At 38.9% G+C, this 23,192-nt stretch overlaps 1 protein-coding gene across 1 annotated transcript in view; it reads left to right on the forward strand.

Annotated features, from left to right (window-relative positions):
• The window catches only part of EDEM3 (ER degradation enhancing alpha-mannosidase like protein 3), a 40,790-nt gene that overhangs the window by 12,920 nt on the left and 4,678 nt on the right, over positions 1–23,192 (forward strand). Inside the window, exons 7-19 of the mRNA XM_075002446.1 lie at positions 72–206; positions 5,541–5,646; positions 6,156–6,253; positions 8,287–8,412; positions 9,857–9,940; positions 11,490–11,573; positions 14,738–14,862; positions 16,007–16,172; positions 17,706–17,860; positions 18,772–18,925; positions 20,035–20,229; positions 21,087–21,252; positions 22,157–22,342. Coding sequence (XP_074858547.1) covers positions 72–206; positions 5,541–5,646; positions 6,156–6,253; positions 8,287–8,412; positions 9,857–9,940; positions 11,490–11,573; positions 14,738–14,862; positions 16,007–16,172; positions 17,706–17,860; positions 18,772–18,925; positions 20,035–20,229; positions 21,087–21,252; positions 22,157–22,342 — 1,780 coding nt within the window. The remainder of the gene's footprint in view (positions 1–71; positions 207–5,540; positions 5,647–6,155; positions 6,254–8,286; positions 8,413–9,856; positions 9,941–11,489; positions 11,574–14,737; positions 14,863–16,006; positions 16,173–17,705; positions 17,861–18,771; positions 18,926–20,034; positions 20,230–21,086; positions 21,253–22,156; positions 22,343–23,192) is intronic.

Raw genomic sequence — 23,192 nt, forward strand, 5'->3', positions numbered from 1 at the left:
GTGTGTGTGAGAGAGAGAGAGAATATATACATTTGCAGCTCGGAAAAGATACAATCTCTACTTTCTTTTAGGTTAATTTAAAATTTGGTTTAAGAAGTCCAGAAGCTCGAACAGGAACAGAAACTGATACCTGTACAGCTTGTGCAGGTACCTTGATACTTGAATTTGCTGCTCTAAGCCGATTCACAGGAACATCTATATTTGAGGTTTGCTTTCTCTGGTCTCTTATTCATTGGGGTTAGATTTTTGAACTGTGTGCGATGACACTATTGTAATTCTACTTTAAATTCATGGTAAAAGAGTGAGTTTGTTTCAGGTTGGTTTTATTTGTGGCTGGAAATGTATTTGAATAGAATTGAATACTTTACAGCTTTAAAGCAGTATAAATGTGATGACTGCATGTTATTTACAAAAAGTGTGGGATTTTGCAAAAATGCCTGAGTAACTATTCTCAATGGAAGTCAAAAATATATCTGACACTTTCTGATAGAGCTTTTATCAAATCTCAGTGCAGGAACAGAGCTCTGAGACAGGTTCTCTTTTATGTAGTGTGCTAACCAGGATCAACCAAGATTTTGGGTTCATCTGCAATGTGTTGTTCATTATTAATTAATTAAATACTTGAATAGAATACTTGAGTAGAAGAGTGCTACAGATTTGTTAGACTAACCCTGAAGAAGAGAATTGAGGTACATGGTATTTAAGTGCATTTCTGTTGTGAAAATTCACTCTAATGAGAGCAGAGACCTTTCGTTTATGATTTCATAGCAAACAAGTTCACTTTCTAAGTGTCCAAAAGAAAGTGTGTGCTTTGACTGCCAGCCCAGCATATTAAAATAGGGCCCCAGACTCTTGACCTTGGTTCATTCCTAACTGTATACCATCATTGCTAAAAAATTCTGCATGCCAGATTAGGCCCTCAGTGACCTCAGTCATCTCCACATTATGCTCTGGTGATATATGCAACTCTTGTTCCCTTCGCTGGGTTTGCACAGGTGTATTGATTGCCATGAAGTAAAAAAAAAAAGTGTGTTGCATAAAGGGAAATATAATCTGGATTCTCTTAATTGTGCTGACTGTGCAAAGCTAATCAAAGTAAAAAAGCATTAAAAATTCTTCTTTTTAGTCATTAAATTCTGGTGGTACAATTCTAAATACACCATGAAATTGAATACCAAGGTGCGTGTTTTACACTGCCACTTTTCAGAGTGGAACGCTTTTAAAATGCCTTCTCTTGGCATACTTCATTGCAAAGCAAAAAGTGAAATTAAAGCAAAATGGTATAACTTTAAGTTATGCAGCTTTACAGCAGTATAAATGTGATGACTGCAACTTATTTACTAAAGGTGTGGGATTTTGCAAAAGTGCCTGAGTAACTATTCTCAATGCAAGTCAAAAATATCTGACACTTAACGATAGAACTTTTATCAAATCTAAGTGCAGGAACAGAGGTCTGAGACAGGTTCTCTTTTATGTAGTGTGCTAACCAAGATCAACCCAGCTTCTGGGTTCATCTGCAATGTATTTTTCATTCTTAATTTGAGTAAGCAGATATTTCACAGTTAACTCCTGGAGAGCACTGCTAGCTCTCTGTGTAATTATTGTATCTGAACACATTTTAAGTTATTCATGGTCTTTACTTCCTTTTAATACTCATCTGTTTAACTTTATGTAGCATATTGCAATACAAGCTACTTAATGTAAACTGCTTTTAAAGCTTTTGGAATCAGCGGCTGCATCTACACAAGCTAAAACCAGTTTTCTTAACGTGGATTTATTAATGCTGGGTTTTATCAACTTGATTTTGCACATCCTCACATTCCCACATGCCTCCCCACAAAATCAACTTAATGCTGCCATACACAAGTAGCTTAAATCAACTTCTGCCGCAGTTGTGGGAACCTATCCCACAGTTCCCTGAGCCTTGTAGCATTCTGGCTTTCACTGGTGCAACATGGGGAAAAAAAAGTCCTGCAAGTAGATGCAGGTATCTGATGACATCTTCCCACATTTCATTCCCCTCTCTTCCCTACCATGTTAAACATTCCTTTTTCTAGATGGGGTCTGGCTTGCCTTTATAAGAGAAGTTCTTTTTGTAATTGAGGGGAAGGGAAGGGAATAAAGCACTTAGAAATGATTAGAAAGAAGTTTTGGGTTTCCCAGCTGACAGGTTTTTGAAAACGGGATGCAAAAGCACTGGATCTTTGCAGGCTTGGATCTGGATTTAGACCTTCTGGCAAAGAAGACCCTCAGAACATGAGCGCTACAATGAAACTGCAATGAATCACTGAAGCAGTTACAGCTCAGGGTGGCTAAAAGACCCCAAACTATAGCCAGCCCCAAAAATTGTGTCTGCCCTGGGAGACTTCCCCCAGGTGGCTAAAAGACCCTATTCTACAGCCAGGTTTGGACCTGCCAAAAAAGATCCTGAGAACAAGAATATTCCTTGCTGCAAGCCTTACTTTGAGAACTGAGGTAGTTGTATAGTTACTACATTGCCTTCATTGAAATAGTTAAGGCTGGGGTGGCTGAAAGCTACAGCCATCACCTGAAAATTGTTACCACTGAGGGGGACTTCACCTGGGAGGCTGAAAGACCCCCTACTACAGCCAGCCCTAAAAATCATGACCGCTGAGGTAGACTTCCCCTAGGTGGCCAAAAACTTGTGGATACAGCCAGCGCCTTGGCTTTTGGCTAAAGCCCATCCACAGATTTCCTCAGAGAGGACAGCCACATTAGGGACAAAGTACTTTCATCTATTGACCAAAAATTGTGACTGACCAGGGAGACTTCCCCTTTCCAGCTGCAGGACCTTTACTTGTGTGCAAGCTGCCTGGCACCTTGCGCAGCATGTCCTTTTATTGGCTCAGGGTCAGGCTACGTGATGTGGCTGGGTGTGGGAAAGTTCCAGACTGCGTGGCACCTCTCGGGGAAGGAAAGGATGTGGTGTGAGGGATGGGACAACATATAAATGGCTGAAAAGAAGTTTCTCATCCTGTCAGACAAGCACATTTTCCCCCACCCCCCGCCCCCCACAGCCTAGCTCCCACATGGTACAGCAGGGGGCCAGTGCCTGGCACCAGGCAGCACAGGAAAAATAAGGCAGCTAGCAAGACCACATAAATAATAAAGGACCACAGACCCCACAGCTGTGCTACTAACAAACAAAAAGGATTTTTTAGCCTCTCGTGACTCTACAATCAGGGTCTTCCAGGTGCCGAATTGAAACAGTCTTCCTGTTGCCTAATTCCTCTACACCTGAGAGCGGTGGCGTTTGGAAGAGGGCAGTGCAGAGAATTGTGGGGCACATATGGGATGTGTCTGAATGCTAACGAATTCCATTAGTGCTTCCTCACTACCTTTCATGTGGAATTTTAAATTGAAATTGAACTCTACACCTGTCAGGTTACTGCAATATTATGATACTGATATGTCAATTTGAGTGCACTATGACTCAAGCTAATGGAATTTACAGTGAAGACAGGCACTTGGAAAAATCAGGCTAAATGACTGACTTAAACTCGATATTATCTTGTAGTGTAAACATAGCAGAGACTTTTGCATATTTTCAACAGCCTTCTTACACAGTGCTGTCTTCTGTTCTTTGCATAAGAGTTACCATGCAAATAGTAAATCAGCAGTGCCCTGTTTCAGTCAAGTCACCAATCAACTCAGATTCACAGTAGTCTGTATGAAAAGTGCTGTATACATAGCTGTGCTGTCTTGTTAAATGCAATGTGGAATTCCTCTCTTGAGAGGCATGAGATTGGATTTTCAAAAGTACTCAACTTGGCCTCTTTCTCATTGAAGTCAGTGAGAGCGGAGTTAGGCCAAATGTGAGAACTTTTCATCATCTTAACACCTAGCATGCCTGGCTGGCCTTCTGTGTTCTTTTTTGGCTAGGTCCCATCAGCCCCAGGTCATGCCTCCCTTTTTGTTTTTACAAGGGGCTAATACATATAATTAGCCTAACTCTTGGATAGAGCTGCCATGCCACTTAGAAACATCTGAAGAGATATGTGTGACAGTGGGGATGGTGCAGGACTAACTGAGAAGGCAATCTGATTATATCCTATTTTATAAGAAATTTCTCACCACTTATTTAGCAGATCTTGAAATGTTTTACCTTTTTTATTTTTGAAGTAGTTTTTTTCATGGCTATAAACAAAAAGGGGCTTTTATACTTATTTTTGTCCATGGGAAATAGAGGCATAGACAAGCTAAATAACTTGCATAACAAAGGGTTGTTGGGTGGGGGGTGGGGGAGACGCTACTAAGTATCAATTCAGGGAAAACTGCTTAGAGCCTGCTATAGCTCAAGACTGGGATTCCTCCACTATAAGGCACACAAAACCAGTCACAAAAAGAACTTCTGATTCACCACACTGGTTAACCAGGAGTCTACAGGCAAGTCCCTCAGGTACTTCAGTTCTCCTGTATCACCACTAGTTGAGAGTTTATGAAAACCAAACTCATCACATGAAAAGGTGCTTCTGATCCCGAAGGACCTGCCGTATTCCAAGGTCAATTTGTAACACAGCTCATAACTCAAAAATCACATTGTTGCTAATCCTTTACCATCTAAAAATCTAAAGTTTGATTCCTAAAAAGAAAGAAAGGGCAGGTTAAAATTGTTAAAAAGAATTACTTACATAAAAAACTTGCAAAGTGCTAGGTTCAGGGTTGTAGCAACAATGGAATAATCTGGTGACCTAAATCAAGCCTCTGGAGTATATCCACATCTTGGATGGGTCATTCAGTCCTTTGTTCAGAGATTAATTTTGTAGCAAAGTTCCTCCAGAGGTAAGAAGCAAGACTGAAGACAAAACAGAATGATCTCCAGGGCCTTTTATATCCTCTGCCTTTGGGTGGAATCTCAGTGTTCCTTCTGTGCAAGACGTGCCTCCCAAGTGGTGTTTGGAGTCAGATGGGCAAGTCACCTGTCCAGGCATGCATTGTTTCTTTACACATAGAAGCCATTGCTTCCATTTTACTCTGAACATTAGCAGAAAAGCTTATCAGACGGGATTTTTGCACCTCCCAATGTCCTTTGTTAGTAAAGTACTTCTGCTAGATTTGAATAGTTCTTTCACAATACATTGGCCAAACTTCCTGTTGGTGTTTCTTAGAAGCAAACATTTGAAATACAAGTACATAGCTAATACTCAACTTCAAATACAAAAATCATATATGCATTATCAATGGCATAATGAGAAGCAGTGAATTATAAGCTTTTCATAGACAACTCACTTGGCCCACTTTGTACAAGATTTATTGCAAACCTGCAACAGTGATTGCAACAATGATCTGCATGGTCATATTTGAATTGGATAATGTTACAACTGGTTCAAAAGTATATAGTGTGTTGGTGACTGTTACAAATAGAGACCTATCAATAGTAATATATGGAGTAAGTGCTGCTTCATAGGTCCATTATTTTAGTGGACAAAAACCCCAGAAGCTTGTATACCAGTACCTCTTTTTTCCCCTCCTTCAGTGTCCTTTAATTACACTTAAATTATAATATCTGGTTATTGCAGGAATATGCACGGAAGGCGCTTGATGTTCTTTGGGAAAAAAGACAACGCAACAGTAATTTAGTGGGAGTCACCATTAATATACATACTGGAGACTGGGTCCGCAAAGGTATGTGGTTTTAACTATAAGACCCATGATAACATGCAGCTCTTGGGAGTTTAGTTATTTTAAATACCATTAAGAAGGATTTGTGGTCTTTCATATCTGAAGAAACAAGGTATAATGCGGCTAATTTTTTCTCTGAGTATCTTGCCTGAGAAGTTTGTTTCAAGGAAAGCATACCCTAACTTCCTAGATGCTGAGCGATTTCTATGCACTAAATTTTCAAAGAATCTACTTCATAGCACACAGTAAAATACAACTAAGAGGGTGTATTAAAGCCAATAAAAATATTTTCCGACAAGGAAATTAAATACTTGACTTAACAGGATGCCTGCGCATACTCATATGTTCAACTGTCCAACATATTGAACCTCTCTAGTCTGGCACTCTCTGGTCTGGCAACCTTTTCTTTCATTTAACCTTTAAAATCAAATTGAAAATTAGTTGAATTTTTTTATCCCTATAACTGTTTAAATTAAACCTTACAGTATTTCTGTATTTTGTGCTATTTCTAGATAGTGGAGTTGGAGCAGGAATAGACTCGTATTATGAATATTTATTAAAAGCCTATGTCTTGCTTGGAGATGACAGTTTCCTGGAAAGATTTAACACAGTAAGTTCATTTACCTTTTTATTCAGGTATTTTCCCTATTTAAGAATAATTTTTAGTGTTGGCTGTTAGCTGTTAGATTCCTGCTCTGTACTTCGTGGACTTTGCTGGGTTTCTCAAACTCTTGGGCTGTGTCTATATTATAAAACTAACTTCAAAGCTGCTTAAGTTGTACTTCAGGGTAAGCAACTTCAAAATTGAGCGTCTACACACACCCTATTTTGAAGTTAAACTTCGAAGTAGGGCACTACTCTGTTCCCGGGAATGGAGTGAGGACTTCGAAGTTGGGCTCCTTATGTTAATTTTGAAGTAAGGGAAAATGTGTGTAGACTCTCTGCTGGCTACTTTGAAGTATTGCCTAACTCCGAAGTTAACTTTGAAGTTAGTTCCTAGTGTAGACACACCCTTGTAGTGTCTGTTGTGCTAACTCTATTTATGTGTCATACCAAACTTGAGTTAACTATCATACGCACGTATGATCCTCTCCCCTGTTTGACAAAGGTGGAGTTCTGCTATGTAGCTGTGTGACTGAAGGATCATCTTGTTTGCTTTCCACACGAGTACAGCCATAATTTTCTAACAAAGGGAAGCTTCAGTGAGACATACTTTGGAGCTTAACAGTGCTACTTCCACACTGCTTTATAGAAAACTCTATGGCTGAGTCTACACTAGCAAGTTCTTTTGGAAAATCAGGCCCTTTTTCGAAAGAACACACAGCGTGTCCACAACGAAAATATGCTCTTTCAATCCAAAATCGAAAGAACACGGCTCTTCTTCTGGAAGCCATCTTCCGCTTCCAGATCAGGAAGAGTGCCTCCTTTCAAAAGCTTCTGAAGAAAAAAAAGCATGTAGATGCCCCATGGGTCCTTTTTTCGAAAGAGCAGTCCTCATGGCACTGGATTTTTTGATTCCTGACCTGTTCTTTTGAAAGAGTGGGGGCTGTGAGGATGCCCTCTATCGAAAGAGCAGATCACTATTTTGATCCACTTTTGTGTGTGGATGTGCTTTTTGAAAGAAGTTTTTTTCCAAAGAGATCTTCCTGAAGAACTTCTTCTGAAAGATTGTTGTAGTGTAGATGAGGCCTAATGTTGTAATGCCTCTCTTATCACAAAGGAGGTTGAAAGCTTCTGTTGGCTCTCAGAGCAGCAATTTGACTTTCAGATTCTTACTCTGGGTCTCATGTAGCAGGGCAGAGCCAGGAGGGGAGTACTGCAACACTAAGCCAGCTCAGTGCTTTTATGATTATAATCAGCAAAAATCTATGTGACCCTCTTCATTGGTCTTTTAGATGCAGAAACTACTAAATTATCTGAAAATCATTAACTGTTTTCACTAAAATAATACAAAATGGATATATGCAAATGAAATTAATTTTCTTAGTTCTTGCGGCCAATATAGAAATTAGACCCATGCACTTAAGAACCTGTCAACAGTAAAAATAATTTATATTCTTACTACAAATAGCTGCTGTTTATAATAATTTAATTGGCCTTCTGATTTGTTGAGTCAGTGATATAGCTCTTCAACTGAAGGCTGAGTATTTTATATTTAAAACTATAAGGACTGCAGTGCAAACACACACAGGACAGCAATCCTGGGGAAGAGAGAGATTGGGAGCTAACCAAAGTATTTTTGAACTCTTTACAGCACTAAGCTGCGTCCAGTTTTTTTTTTTTTTTGACTTATAAATTCATTTTGGAGTGTTCTGCTTCAGCCAAAGTCAGAAACTGCACCCATCTTTATTGCCGTTTGTAGTGAGGTATAGTAGCCAAGCAGAGAGAAATAATTTGCATATTCATGGTAATGGTTGCTGAATATATTTGTAACCATGTATGTATGTATATATAGTTAGGCAATAATTATTTAGGCTTTTGGATTCTGATTTGTGTAATTTAGGAACTGTATATTTATATATTGAGTACAAGGATGCTGTTCCCTGGGATCATTACCTTACTGAAATGAAATATAATAAACTACTGAGTTTTGATGTCTCTTTTCTGAAAGGGACATGGGCTCATGATTTTTCTCTTTGTTAGCACTATGATGCCATAATGAGGTACATTAGTCAACCACCTCTTCTTCTCGACGTTCATATTCACAAACCAATGTTAAATGCTCGAACCTGGATGGACTCTTTGCTTGCGTTCTTCCCAGGCTTGCAGGTAAGGTTTTTAAAACCTACAGGCTCAGATGACATTAAATGGACTTATCTACTCAGCTTGGATTGAGTTAAATCACCAAGATAAAAATAATTGACTTAAATCTAGTTTTTCACTGATGCACCTTGTATTTCTTAAACTGTGGTGCAAACCTGATTACTAAAAGATGTTTGTTTACAACTCAATACAGCATTTTACAACATCGAAAAGGGTATATATACACTGTCATTTTTTTTAAGATTATGTAAGTTTTATTAATTTTAAAAAATAGTACATAGTAGGAAAGGTTGCACCACCCTGCTCTGGCGTGGTCAGGACCTGACCAGTCCCAAACAAGAGAATTTGCTGGATCAGGGAAGGTTCTTCTCTTCTCCCCACCAATGGGCTGCTACCCTGCCTGCTGCTGGGCCAGGGCCCCAGCCTGTGGTTGCTGTTAATACTTTCCTGCTTCCATTAACTTTCCACTGTGAGATCCTCTTTCTTCTTGGGATATAGTTCTTTGTTGACAAGCTTACAGCTTATTGCTCTTTTTTTTTACCCAAATTCAAAGTGATGCCCAAAATTTGCATGGCCATTAAATGCTCAAATTCCATTTCTAGCCATCTAAAATACTACTCATGCGACTTAAAGGTTCCTATTGATATTTCCATCTTGCCTTTGACATTGGCTTCCTTCTTTGTCCTATCTTATTTATATGCTGTAGGCATTTGTCATTAGTTCCATTGCCCGTCTTTCCTCCATAACATACTGCATATAGTTCCATATTCAAAGACCTTCAACTAACGGTAGCGTGGATCCAGAACAACTCCATTCGCATCTTTTTCACAACCCTCTCCAAGTGGTCTTTGCCAAATCACTGGAACTTGGAGTACACTTCCTGTTTGTATTTCTTCCCTCTATTTAGAATAAATCTTTATAGGAACACATTTTGTATGGATGAATAAAAAGAATAACTTCTTGTTCTAGGATTTATTTACAACCAGATGGATTAGGCTGGAATTATGATGCATGAGAAGTCCATTCTACAGCTAGTTAGGTCTTTAAAATCCTATCAGCCATTCTGGGTGCCCAAAGGAGCTTTAAATAGCTGTTTGAGAATCTGCCCTTAAAGCTTTCAAAAGCAATTGAATAGGTCCATTCAAGTCCTGGGCCACAAATGCATTTTGTAAGATCTGTCACAAACCTGCCCTTTTAAACCAGGAGTCCATTCTCAGTATGATCCTGTCCTCTGTCCCTTAAGTTAGTTATGCTCACTGTAAAATAGTGGTCTCTTAGGGGTGCAGTCAGTCACATATTTCCTATCTCATAATAAATAGAAAAACAAAGTAAGCAGATTATATACTCTTAAACAGAGGATCTTGATTTTTACTGTGTTATTGTGGATACTGTGTGGTCTTGTCTAGATACATGCCTGACTTAGGTATTTAATGTTGTTCTTGATTTACAGGTATTGAAAGGCGATATTAGACCTGCTATTGAAACTCATGAGATGTTATATCAGGTGATAAAAAAGCATAACTTTCTTCCTGAGGTGAGTTAAAAGGTTCTGTAAACTGACTAATCTCAGTTCAATCAATTCCAGACCCTGATTTGGAAAAATGTACTAGACATAAGAGATCATTTTTTTTTTTTTTTTTTTTAAAAAAAAGGCAGGTTTCTTCATTTTTCTGAAGCCTGCAAACTCTCATGCACAACATAAGTGTCATTCTGGATATGATACATTTTCCCTGAGATGTTATAAATACGAGTCGTGGGAAACAACTGATACATAACTGAAGTGATAATGAATAAATTGTTTTTTTAAATTCACCTTGAATCAGTTCAAACTAGTATGCAAAGCTTATGCAATGTTGACATGAAACTATCTTCTTGGTGATGTAATGGCTTTTTGCTATTGAATCGCATAGACTTTTCATTGGCCAAGTGAAGTCTGAATCCATTGGAGAAGTAACATGTTCAGGGCCATATTTGCGTAGAGCAGTGTTTCCTAAACTAATTTGGCCACAGAACACTTTTGGGCTTGGAGCATACTGACAGAACACACAGATTTTGTTACAGTGGTGGCCGAGTCGGGATGCTTCATGCCGCAAAATTGATGCACTTAATGCTCAAAAGTTGATTTAAAGAGTTTAGATGTCTCTTATTTTACAAAGAACAAACAATAACGAGAAAATCATCTGAATGAACAAATTTTGATAGAAGGATTAGCAACCCTATAATTAAATATAAATATTAAAAATTAAGCACAAACCCAAAACAAAACATTAACTACCCTTCTTTCAGCAGGTTATGTTTAGTGTCATTCTTCTGTACAAAGAATAGAAAGGACAGTATTGTTCAAAAAAGGACTGTACTTCCTCAAAGCTTAAAAATATTTTTATGTAAAAGTGCAAAGCAAATTAGGTGTGGAACAATGTTTTGAAATGTTGTGTTTTTATACATTTGTTGTTTTTACAGAAAACTGTTGGGAAAATAAAAATAACATTTGACAGTTTTTTTAAATGGGAAGAGTGTTTTTGGATCTTTTGATCGCAGATCCGCTTAATATTAGGAATGATGATGGAGAGTTGGATCCTTAACATCAGGTGCAGAATCACATGATTTCTCTGAACACGATTCATGCTGAAACAATCCAAATTGACTCTTTCAGCATGAGGCACATAATAACCATACTGTTATGAATGTATTACAACTATTAATATACCAATAATCTAAATACTATTCAAATACCTGAGTATTTTTTTATACACCCAATTTTATATTGTTTCCATCAACATCTTTTCACAGAACACCTATTCACATCATGTGGAACACAGTTTGGGAAACGCTGGCCTAGAGTTTCTGAAAATCTTATGGATATTGTGTTGAGTCTGAAAGCATGTTAACTGTGCACATAAAAGCCTGTTTGCCTGTGTACAATCAATTTTGCATAGGGGCTTTTTATAATTAGAATTGGAAATAAATCAGAAGCCAATGAATTTTATTGATCATGACTTGCACCCTTCTTCTGTTGGTGAATTATTAGTTTAGATTTCCAAACTGCATATTTTATGCCTTCATTGTTATTCTTTGTTCCTCAGGCTTTCACAACAGACTTCAGGGTGCATTGGGCTCAGCATCCTTTAAGACCAGAATTTGCAGAAAGCACCTATTTCTTGTATAAAGTAAGATCACTTTCTTCATGTCTTTGGCTGGGTGCTCAGGTTTGGATTTTATTGGTGCCAGATGCTAAAGCTGAAAGACTAGAACTGGATTCCATCTTATTCACTGGTGACAGTTAAATACTATAGCATGCAAGCCAGATGTAGGCACTTCTTGTTACAGGTTGAACCTCTGTAATCCAGCAGTCTAGAGACCTGATCAGTGTCAGACAAGAGAATGTGCAGGACCGTGGGAAGTCAATATTTTCTAGGAGCATTACCAACACTTCCAATCTTTACTGGGCCCTTAGAAGACATTTAGGGGTAAATAACAGCACGGAACACTGAGAGCCAGGATTGATGGCTATAAACAAACTTCATGGGACGATGGAAAACTTGGCCGCACCCATGATAAGAGATCATCTGGCTAAGTAAAATCATGCCAGATTACAGATGTTGCCGCATGAGAGTGTTCTGGATTAGAGAGGCTCAGCTTGTATTAGAAATTGTCTTTCAAGTTTTTTGTTTTATAAGGCAATGATTTTCAATGATATGAAGAGGCCAGTCTGAGTTGGGTGCCTGAGGTGGAGAATTTTAAAGGTATTTTAAAGTTATTTGAAATTTATAAATGTATTTAAATTTTAAAGGTATTTAAAGTTTTTGAAATAAAAAAAGAACAAGTTAAAAACCATTTGGAAAAATTAGATGTCTGCTAGTCACCAGGGCCTGATGAAATGCACCCTAGAATCCTCAAGGAACTGATAGAAGAGGTAGCTGAGCCGTTAGCTCTCATTTTTGGAAAGTCATGGGAGACAGGAGAGATTCCAGAAGACTGGAAGAGGGCAAATATAGTGCCCATCTACAAAAAGGGGAATAAGAACAACCCAGGAAATTACAGGCCAGTAAGCTTAACTTCTGTGCCAGGAAAGATAATGGAGCAGGTAGTTAAGGAAGTCATCTGCAAGCACTTGGAAGGTAGTAAAGTGATAGGGAATAGCCAGCATGGTTTTGTAAAAAAACAAATCATGTTAAACCAACCTGATAGCTTTTTTTGACTCGTAGATAAGGGAGAAGCAGTGGATGTGGTATACCTAGACTTTAGTAAAGCATTTGATACGGTCTCGCATAATATTCTTATCGACAAACTAGGCAAGTCCAACTTAAATCGCGCTGCAATAAGGTGGGTGCATAACTGGCTGGCTAATCGCACCCAGAGAGTAGTTGTTAATGGTGCTCAATCCAGCTGGAAAAGCATAACAAGTGGGGTTCCGCAGGGGTCTGTTTTGGGACCAGTTCTGTTCAATATCTTCATTAATGATTTGGATATTGGCATAGAAAGTACGCTTATTAAGTTTGCAGATGATACCAAGCTGGGAGGGGTTGCAACTACCTTGGAGGATAGGGTCATAATTCAGAATGATCTAGATAAATTAGAGAAATGGTCTGAAGTAAACAGGATGAAGTTTAATAAAGATAAATGTAAGGTGCTGCACTTAGGAAGGAATAATCTGTTTCACACATACAGAATGGGAAAAGACTGTCTAGGAAGGACGACAGCAGAAAGGGACCTAGGGGTTCTAGTAGATCACAAGTTAAATATGAGTCAACAGTGTGATGCTGTTGCAAAAAAAGCAAACATGATTCTGGGATGCATTAGCAGGTGTGTTGTGAACAAGACACGAGAAATCATTCTACCGCTCTACTCTGCGCTGGTTAGACCTCAGCTGGAATATTGTGTCCAGTTCTGGGCACCCCAATTCAAGAAAGATGTGGAGAAATTAGAGAAGGTCCAGAGAAGAGCAACTAGAATGATAAAAGGTCTGGAGAACATGACTTATGAAGAAAGGGTGAACGAATTGGGCTTGTTTAGCTTGGAAAAAAGAAGATTGAGGGGGGACATGATAGCGGTTTTCAGATATCTTAAAGGGTGTCATAAGGAGGAGGGAGAAAACTTGTTGTTCTTGGCCTCTGAGGAGAGAACAAGAGGCAATGGACTTAAACTGCAGCAAGGGAAGTTTAGGTTGGACATTAGGAAAAAGTTCCTAACTGTCAGGGTGATCAAGTACTGGAATAAGTTGCCAAGGGAGGTTGTGGAATCTCCCTCGCTGGAGATATTTAAGAACAGATTAGATAGATGTCTATCAGGGATGGTGTAGATAGTGGTCGGTCCTGCCATTGGGGCAGGGGACTGGACTCGATGGCCTCTCGAGGCCCCTTCCGGTCCTAGTGTTCTATGATTCTATTTAGGCATTGCTGCACTCAGCACAGCAAGGCTTAAGTCTTATTTCTAATTACCTTTAAAAATCTGATCATAACTCTCTCATCTTACTTTGGTTGTTCTAGGATAGCATAGTTGTTCATGCAGTGTAAATGGTAATGCGCTATATTTGAAAAGAACTTTCTGCATATGGCTTTTGTCTTTTTGAAAACAATGTGTGGTGGTGTATGTGTGCTCTGTCCCCTACGGGGGGGGGTGTGTGTCAAGAGTATGTGGGGATACCGCAGATAAATCAGCAGGTGATCTCAGACCTCATAAACCCCATGGCCCAACACCCAAGGGCAAAGGTGTTTGCCCCTGTGTCTAAGGCACCCTACCCTGATGGCCGGAGTCTTTGTAGCAATCCTTCACTACTGGACTGCATGACCTTATGGGGAGTACCAGATACATCTGCCATTAACTGAGTGGGGATCCCACCGAAACATGCTGAGCTCACAGAGGTGGGAGATAACCACTTGTGCACAACTTACTACAATGCTTTGGTGGTGTGGCAGTCCCTGAAGCCTCAGTGTCCTCAGGTTCCTTAGCACTGTTCACTCCTTGATGCTCTGTCAGTTGCACAGGCTTATGTTGGTCATCAGGGTCTCCTGCTTCTGCCAACAAGGTCTGTGGCTGTTTCTCAACTGAAGCTCTCTTCTCTGTCGTCCAACCCATACTGAGCTGAGTTGCTTCCTTTTATTCTGGCTCAGAACTTCAAGCATGCCCAAAATGGCTGGGGGTGGACTTCCTCCACCCACAATGTGGTAATAAACCCTTCCAGCCTCGTGTGGGTTGTGCACGTCCTATCGCGCACAGATTTCTCTGAAGTGTTAAAAGGCAACATACCAGAAACTAATACATAAATAATTCTAAAAAACAGCTATTCATTTTACATAACATCTAAATATTATGCAACTTTTCTAAAAAATAGGCTACTGGGGACCCTTACTATCTAGAAGTAGGAAAAACACTCATTGAAAATTTAAACAAATACGCCAGAGTCCCTTGTGGATTTGCTGCAATGAAGGATGTTCGTACTGGAAGCCATGAGGACAGGTAAGCATGGAGTGATTTTTTTTTTTTTTTAAGTTCATTATAAAATGTACAAGGAATCTGATGCACTTCATGTTATGTGTTTTCAGATTAACTGGATTTTTGGTGGTGTATTTTGTTTATTTAAATAAACTAACCTTGATATTATGCTTGTTTGATCTGATAAATAAAGTTGTAGTGGAAGGGTAGTACAATAATCGGCTGTAAACACTTTCAGAGTTTATAGACTTACATAATAAGATTACACAACCTATTCTGACATTTTCTTTATATAAGTTTTATTAAACTATAATGGATACAAAGATTAAATTTGAAGTATATATTTCATCTGAAAAAAATGGATGTGGGAATTCTCAAGCAGTATATTACTGGAACCCCACTTTTCCATTGAACTTATGGAATTGTTTCCCTCTGGAAATAGTTTCCGCATATTGGAATTCTGTAGTAGTTGCAGCTCTCAACTTCTGACCACATTAGCCCTGCTTATCATTTAAAGCTGCAGATTTATCACAGTCTTCTCTAGTTAAAAAATACAGAGCAGTCTTGGTAAATTTTAGAATAGGCTGGCTTTTAGCTGAGTCCCCTACCTGAGCCCTTCCACTCTGGGTTGGGAGCAGAGGACCCTGGCACTTTCCTGAGCCCCCTTTCCTGGGGAGGTATCATTAGGAAGGGGAAGAATGCAGCCTGGATGCTGGAGCTTCCTATGACGAAAGCAGCTGCAGGGAGCGTACAGGCCTGAACAGTACCTCCCTCTGCACTTTCCAGCCTGTGTTCAGCCCAGGCCTAAGACAACCCAGTGCATCTGTTCTGCGCAGTCAAATATGGTCTCAACACCCTATTTCCATCCTTTCTCCTCGTCAGGGCAGCCAAATTAAACTTGAGCAGTGCTGCAACCACGTGTGCCAGGTCACAGTGCCCGGAGTGGGGAGCTGAGCCCAGCCATACAGGGCTGGATCTGCAGCAGGGGGTAGTCCTGAGCAAACAGGAATATGCCCCTGTTTGATTCTCTCCTCTCCTTCTGCCCCCCATGACAAACCTGCAGTGCTAAGTATCATTACCTATATGGAAAGTGGTAACCTGAGCATTTGTTTTACTGCCATTTTGAGAAATATCAGCGTTCTAAAGCAACCTCTCTCTTGCCACATAGGATGGATTCTTTCTTCCTGGCTGAGATGTTTAAATACCTTTACTTGCTCTTTGCTGATAAGGAAGACATAATTTTTGATATAGAAGATTATATCTTCACTACAGAGGCTCATCTGTTACCTCTTTGGCTCTCTACTACAAACCAAACAGTATCTAAGAAAAATACAGTAAGTGACCTTTTTAAAATTGAATTTATTTTAATAGCACTTTAATGCATGTTTAGTTGGAAAAATAAGAGTAATTGGTAAATTTAAGTAATATGATTTTTGACAGATTTTTAAAAATAAACTGTTTTATCATGACAATAATTAGTGACACCTCAAGCAACACCTTTTTTTTTTTCTTTCCATGATCAAGCCTATTTTTTCAGTATTTATAACTCAACCATAAAACCTGGCTCCAGGGTCAGAATGAGGTAGAAAGGTCTCAAAACTCAGATCTTCAGTTTGCGTTCTTACAAAATGTGTTGTTTTTTTGTACAACTTGGATTTATTTTCTCTATTTACCATAGTGTAGATTGTTTGTCTAGTCACTTTTTATACGAAGGGTAAAATAAATGTAGAGAAGAGCCAGCCTGCTTGATCTAGAGTTTAATACATGGGAAGGATCCCAAGTTACCTTTCTGGATCTAGGATTCTCAGCTGGTGTAAAGTGTTGAAATTTGTTGAGCTATAACAAATGCCAGAAGTTGAGGCTCAGGCTATGACTACACTTACCTGGAAGGTTGATGGCTGCTATGCAATTTTTTGGTAGGCCAGTTGCATATCAAAAATCGACTTTGCAGTCATCAACTTCCTTGGCTGTCTTCATGGCAGAAGGTTGACAGGAGCACTCCTCCTATCGACTTTCCTTAATCTTCACAGCTCGCCAGGAGTTCCAGGTCAATGTTGACCTCATGCGCAAAACGGCATCCCAGAAGATCGAACCTTATGCTGGTTTATTTATTAATGTTTAGTTTCATGGTTTCTTTTTAATCTCATGATTTTAGGCAGCTAAGAAATCAACATTTAACCAAACTGTGATAATCTTATGGAATAATCTGAGGCATATCTCTTGACATAAAACAGATAATCCTAGTGATCTGGAGCTGCCTAGCCAAAATAAATGCACTATTAACTTTACACTTAGAGCAAAAGTTGTTGTGATGTGGGATGCCAGTAGCTTGATATGGTATGATCTGGCTTAAAAATGGCACTTAGCAGTAGAAGCCCTAATACTTCAATTTCTGTAACTTTTTTTTTTTTTCTTTTCTGGACACTGTAGATACAAAGATAACCTAGCTATACAACTCTGGTGCCTTTGTTGCTGTTCGTCTTTGCCTAATTGCAGCAAAATAAATCAGGGCCAGCATAATTTGTTTAATTCTTTACTGGTTAGGAATGGTAGGAAGACAGATCTCAGAGCTATTCAGAAAGTAAAAATACAATAAAAATGACCACTGGGGGGACATTTGGAATGTTAAAGGCTTAAAACATTAACACTTAAAATGTTATATGCCTTCCAACAAGCTAGAAAAAAGCCAGCAAGTCAAAATCCTACTGCTCTTTACTAGTAATTGCAGTTGTAAATATCCTTCTGCCTTCAATTGTTGTATCTGTGCAAATAACTTCTAATGATGCAGTCTACTGGGGGATGGTACTTTTTATAAGAAATTTAAAGTAATTGGATTTCTTAACAGATAATCACATTGTATGTTACAGACAACAGAATACATGGAATTGGATGACAGTAATTTTGAGTGGACATGTCCAAACACCCAGATTCTTTTCCCAAATGATCCTATGTATGCTCAGAGTATTCGTGAACCTTTGAAGAATGTGGTGGATAAGAGCTGTCCTAGGGGCATTGCCAGAGTGTAAGATGCATGTTTTATATCGTCCATCACTAGGAATGTTCAGAAAATTGGCTGACATTTAATTTTTCAGAATAACAAGCCTCCCCATCTACTTTGCATATATTAACATCAGATATGACTACTTTGTTCACAAGATGGTATTCCTTTTGGCCCCAGCTGTATTGTCTACCTGTGTTCAGCTAACTTCTAGCTGTTATGAAAAGGGGAAAGAACTCAGCATGTCACAGGTTTTAAATTAGGACTTTCAGCCCTGGGAAATAGGGAAAAAAAAAACTTGGAAACTGAGCCAAAGGGGATCTGAAATCACTAAAAGAAGATTGTTTTGTTTCTAGCATCACCTGACAGATCACGTTGGACTTTGCTACTATTGCTGCCATAGATAATCTTGAATGTACTGTAGGTTCTGTAAAATTTGAAAAAAATCTGCCTTTGAGATTATGCCAGTGAAAAGTGGACCAAGTAATGGTTGCATCATAAGCTTCTGATGCTCAGTCTGTTAGGGAAAACTGGCTTTTCTGTTTTACTTCAAAAATATTTTCATTTATTACCAAAGTGCTGACCATTTAGAAATGATATTGAAGTGTTCTGGCTCACACTATAGCCAGGCTGCTGATATATCAATAAACATTGTACACACATCTGTGAACATCCTTGCACTGTAAATTGTTGGAGCAGTTCATAGCCTTTTAAAACATTTGTAATTTTAGGGTAATATTTTACCAACAACTTTGTTTGCTAGAACTTTAATTTTCAGCTTGAGACACTCCAGTGTAATTTTTATATATTTAAGTGGGTTCTGATGGCTTGGTGTGTATTGTAGCTCTAGCTGTGTATATATCTCATGTGTAAAACTGTTACATAACTTCACTGAAGATCCAGTTTGAAACTTTGGACTTTACTGTCTGTGGCAGAGAAGAAAATTTTGGGAATGGACCTAAGCCGCCCCTGAGAGCCAGAGATTTCATGGCCAGTAACCCTGAGCATTTGGAGATACTGAAGAAGATGGGAGTCAGTCTGATTCATCTCAAAGATGGAAGAGTGCAGTTAGTGCAGCATGCAATTCAAGTAAGACCCATATGTTTTATAGAATCCTTGGGTGAAATCCTGGATCACTGAAATCAGTAGAAAATTCCAATAAGTGCAATAGGGGCAGACTTCATCCCTTAGTTTTATTCTACTCCTAGGCCATGTCTGCACTTACCAAAAACTTCAAAATGGCCATGCTAATGTCCAAAATCGAAGAGGTGCTGAAATGAAATCCTCGCAGCTGACAGGAATAAGGGGATTTCGATGTTGGCTGGGTCCTTTTGCAAAGGACCCCTGTGTAGACGAGCCACAGGTGAGCAAACCATGGCACTTTTGAAGTGCTGCAGCCAGCAGCATGCTAATAAGGTGCTGAATATTCATGTCAGCACCTCATTAGTAGTATTCGATTTGGTCATTAGCATGGCCATTTCAAAGTTTTTTGTAAGCGTAGACATAGCCCTATAGTTCGGGTTGCTTAGTTTTGAAAAGGAAGCTTTCAGCAAGTTCCTTTTTCTCTTTCACTTTGCTGTTGCATATAATATGTTTAAACAGATTTAAGTTTTTGCCTCGAATTGTGAATTTCTTTTGAACTATAATAATTAGTAATCCTTGCATTTGTTTACTGTTCTTAATCAGTGTACTAATGTTTTGCATTAAAAACTCAGGTGCGTAGTAGAAGCTTTTTTGGAGGGAAAGTGGTAGATTTTGGCACATGAAGAATGTGAGATCAGAGTTATAGTTGTTCAGTGTTATCAGTGTAGATTCAAAGTTAACCATACTGAAATCAAAATTAAACAATTGTTTCAGGCTGGCTGCACACTCAAGCAGACATCAGTGAATGAGTTTTTATATATTTCACCTGTGGAAAGTTTTCTTCGCTGCCATTACAAATAAAACCTTTTAAGGTGCTACAGGACTTCTTGCTTTATAGCTGGGGTTGCATCTCTGAATTCAACTTTCCCTTTTCGTGGGCACTTGGCCTCAGCCTAGTCCATTTGAGGCACTCCAGAGACAGATTCTGGAAGAAGCTGTCTCTTTCCTAGGAGGTTGGCTTCAGCAAGATCTTTAAGGAATTCACCAGAAGTAGTAAAATTTTGGTTCTGTAAAATATTCAAGAAGCTATTTATCCTAATGTATTCACTACTTAGGCAGCAAGTTCACTTGATGCTGAAGATGGTTTGCGATTCATGCAGGAAATGATTGAGCTATCCAGTCAGCAACAAAAAGAGCAGCAGCTACCACCACGTGCTGTTCAGATTGTTTCCCACCCATTCTTTGGCAGGGTAGTATTGACAGCTGGACCAGCACAATTTGGAATGGACCTATCCAAAAACAACTTAGGGGTATGTATAATATGTTCTGATTGTCACCTGATCTGGTCTTGACTTTAATGAAAGACTAATGCACATATGAATAAGTCTTACTTTTGTAGTACTGCATTTATTTCAGTACTCAAACACAGTTATAAACCTACAAGCTCAACTAACGCTTTTCAATACCTATCTAAAATTGCTGCTTCTGAGTTGGATACTGTAGAGTTCAGACTTCTGTTTCCTTAGGCTCCCAATCATGATGTAGACTCCACACACAGGTGATCCAGTTGTTTTCTGAATTCTGTATATCACATATAATTCTTAGGGGAGGGGCCAAGGTAAGGGAAGAGAGTTTGTCAAATTGCTGGGATTCAGCATGGCTACTACTCAATATTTTAAAAGTTTAATGAGGATCAGCTTTCCTTAACCTATCAGAGATCCAAAGAAATAGTCTTTCTGATTAAAAAATGAGGAGAAATTACACATCCCCTTGAAAGCCAGAACTCCCACTAACTTCAAGGGGCATGATTCCAGATGAAGTTTTATACTTCAGCTATAAAACAAAGTTCTGAGGAAATTGGCTCTCACATGGTTTGTAGTACCATAAACTTAACTCTAATTATTTTGTGGAATACACTTCAAGGTGGTTGTTAGATTCTGGGCCAATGTATGTAACCTTTCATGTTTGTAGTATGTGAAAGCCAAATCAGTCCCAACTGTTTAGTTTAAATCTTGTTGAGTAGACCACTTTTTGAGTTTCTGTTATAGTAAAGGCTCGACAACAACAGTCCTTTCGTATGCTGGGAAACGACAGCAGTCTTTTTGGGATGACTGGAAACATTTTAAAATTGACTTGAGCATTTTAATTCATTACATCTCTCAAACAGACAAGAGGATTTGTTGCAACCAGCAAACCTTACAATGGATGCTCGGAGATTACTAATCCTGAAGCCGTGAAGGAGAAAATTGCTTTGATGCAAAGAGGCCAGTGCATGTTTGCTGAAAAGGCCAGAAACATCCAAAAAGCTGGAGCAATAGGGGGCATTGTTATTGGTAAATAAAACTATCCTTTTTTGCACAGAGAACCTGTTTTTTCCCCAAGATCATTTAGATTATATATATATATAAAAGCATGTTTTCATGTCTGGGAGGCATCTGTTTTGTTCTTGTGAGCAATCACTACAACCAGGTGTAGAAATCCTGTTATTGGTACAAATGAGGTGTATATATTTAATATCCTGTTTGCACTCTCACATGGAGCCAGACAAAAACCTACTAGTGGAAAAATTAAGTAAAGGGGTTTGTTCTGACAAATCAAAAGTTGCAGGTCAGTTTGAAGCTGAATATTGTAAAGGGAAAGAGAAGATTGTTATTCCTATCCTCCTTCAGTCCCTTGTCTGTGCTTACCTAGCCGAGTTAGTATCTCTAGAGAGGAAATATACCATTCACATTCCTTATTAGATGTTAATTATCATTTCAGTATTGAAAATGTAACTGAGGAGTGGCAGTTCTGAGGAGAGGTGCATTGAGACCTTTTATGGTCAGTGATACATCTGTTCCTAAGTCCAGCAGTATTCTTGACTTTTCACAGACAGTCTGGGATCCCCCAGCCATTGAATTTTTAAAGGCAAATTGATATTTCAAAGCTAAAAGTATGGGAAATGCCAACGAATATTCCCTCACATCCACTTCTCATCACCATCTCATGTAGGCAAATGGAATTGAAATTCATTCTGCCTTTCAACTAACTTGCTGCTTCTATCCACTCAAACCTCTTGTTTGTTGTCTCTGCCAGGAAATAAGGTTAGAAATTGGTGGGAATTCTAATTAAACGGCATATTCTTTGACATCCCTATACCAGCTTTTCTGGTTACCTGTGTCCTGTGAAATGAGTGCATCAAGCTGAACGATACACATAATGGGAAAAGCTTACTTACTCTGACTTTCTATTGCCTAGATGACAATGAGGGAAGCAGCAGTGACACTGCTCCTCTATTCCAAATGGCTGGTGATGGAAAGGATACAGATGATATCAAAATCCCCATGCTCTTTCTGTTCAACAAAGAAGGAAATATTATACTTGATGCTATCCGGGAATATGAGGCTGTGGAAGTGCTTCTCTCTGATAAAGCGAAAGACAGAGGTAAGGGCAAAGCCAAGTGTCTCTTATAAAGATTACTACTTACCATTTTGCATGACATGAAATATAAAGCAATGATTCTTCCTTGCTACCTGAAAAAAAGAAGTTGGGAATGAGGTGAAAAGTCTGCTATCTGACCTCCATAATTCTAGTTTGGTTGATTTAAACTGTAACTAGTGTTACTCTTCAATAGTCTCTTAGAATTTCTCAATATATATTCATTTAACTTGAAATATTTTACACAAAGGCCCAACAGAAAAAGTTAACTTTATAATTGTGGTTTAACATGTTTGAAAGCTAAGGAAGACGTTCTGGGCTCTTCTACCCAAGCCCACCCCCCCCCCCCCGCCCCTTGAAGGGGACATATAAATGAGCCTGCTCAGTGAATTGCAATGAGGTGCTGTGCCGCATATGCAGCACCTCATTAGCATAATTCTCAGTGCATGAATTGAGCCCTTGGACTAGTAGGTGTTTGATTTTTAATGTTGTGGCCTCTTAAATGCTTTTTCTCGGAATAGGTATTTCATACTCTGCTTTAATATCAAGCCAGAAATAGGCTGTGTGTATGCTTCAGGGTCTTATTGTGTAGATTCTTCTCCATTCTAAGTGATTTTTTTCATATCTGTAAAGTATAAGGCAGAAGTGGTTCTCAGTGAGACTATCATTATCAGCCGCGGGTTACTGGGCTCATGTTCATTTACTAGAGAATTATTATTATTTTCATTCTTTTTCCCCCCATCATATTCATAAACACCAAGTTACAGTACATCCAGATTCCTCACATGGAATCCTAATGTCCACAGCTATTTATACCAATGGGTGAGCTGCTCAAAGTAGTTCTCTATTAAATCCT

This window comes from Carettochelys insculpta, chromosome 9, assembly GCF_033958435.1.
Source record: "Carettochelys insculpta isolate YL-2023 chromosome 9, ASM3395843v1, whole genome shotgun sequence".
NCBI classification, from domain to species: domain Eukaryota; kingdom Metazoa; phylum Chordata; order Testudines; family Carettochelyidae; genus Carettochelys; species Carettochelys insculpta.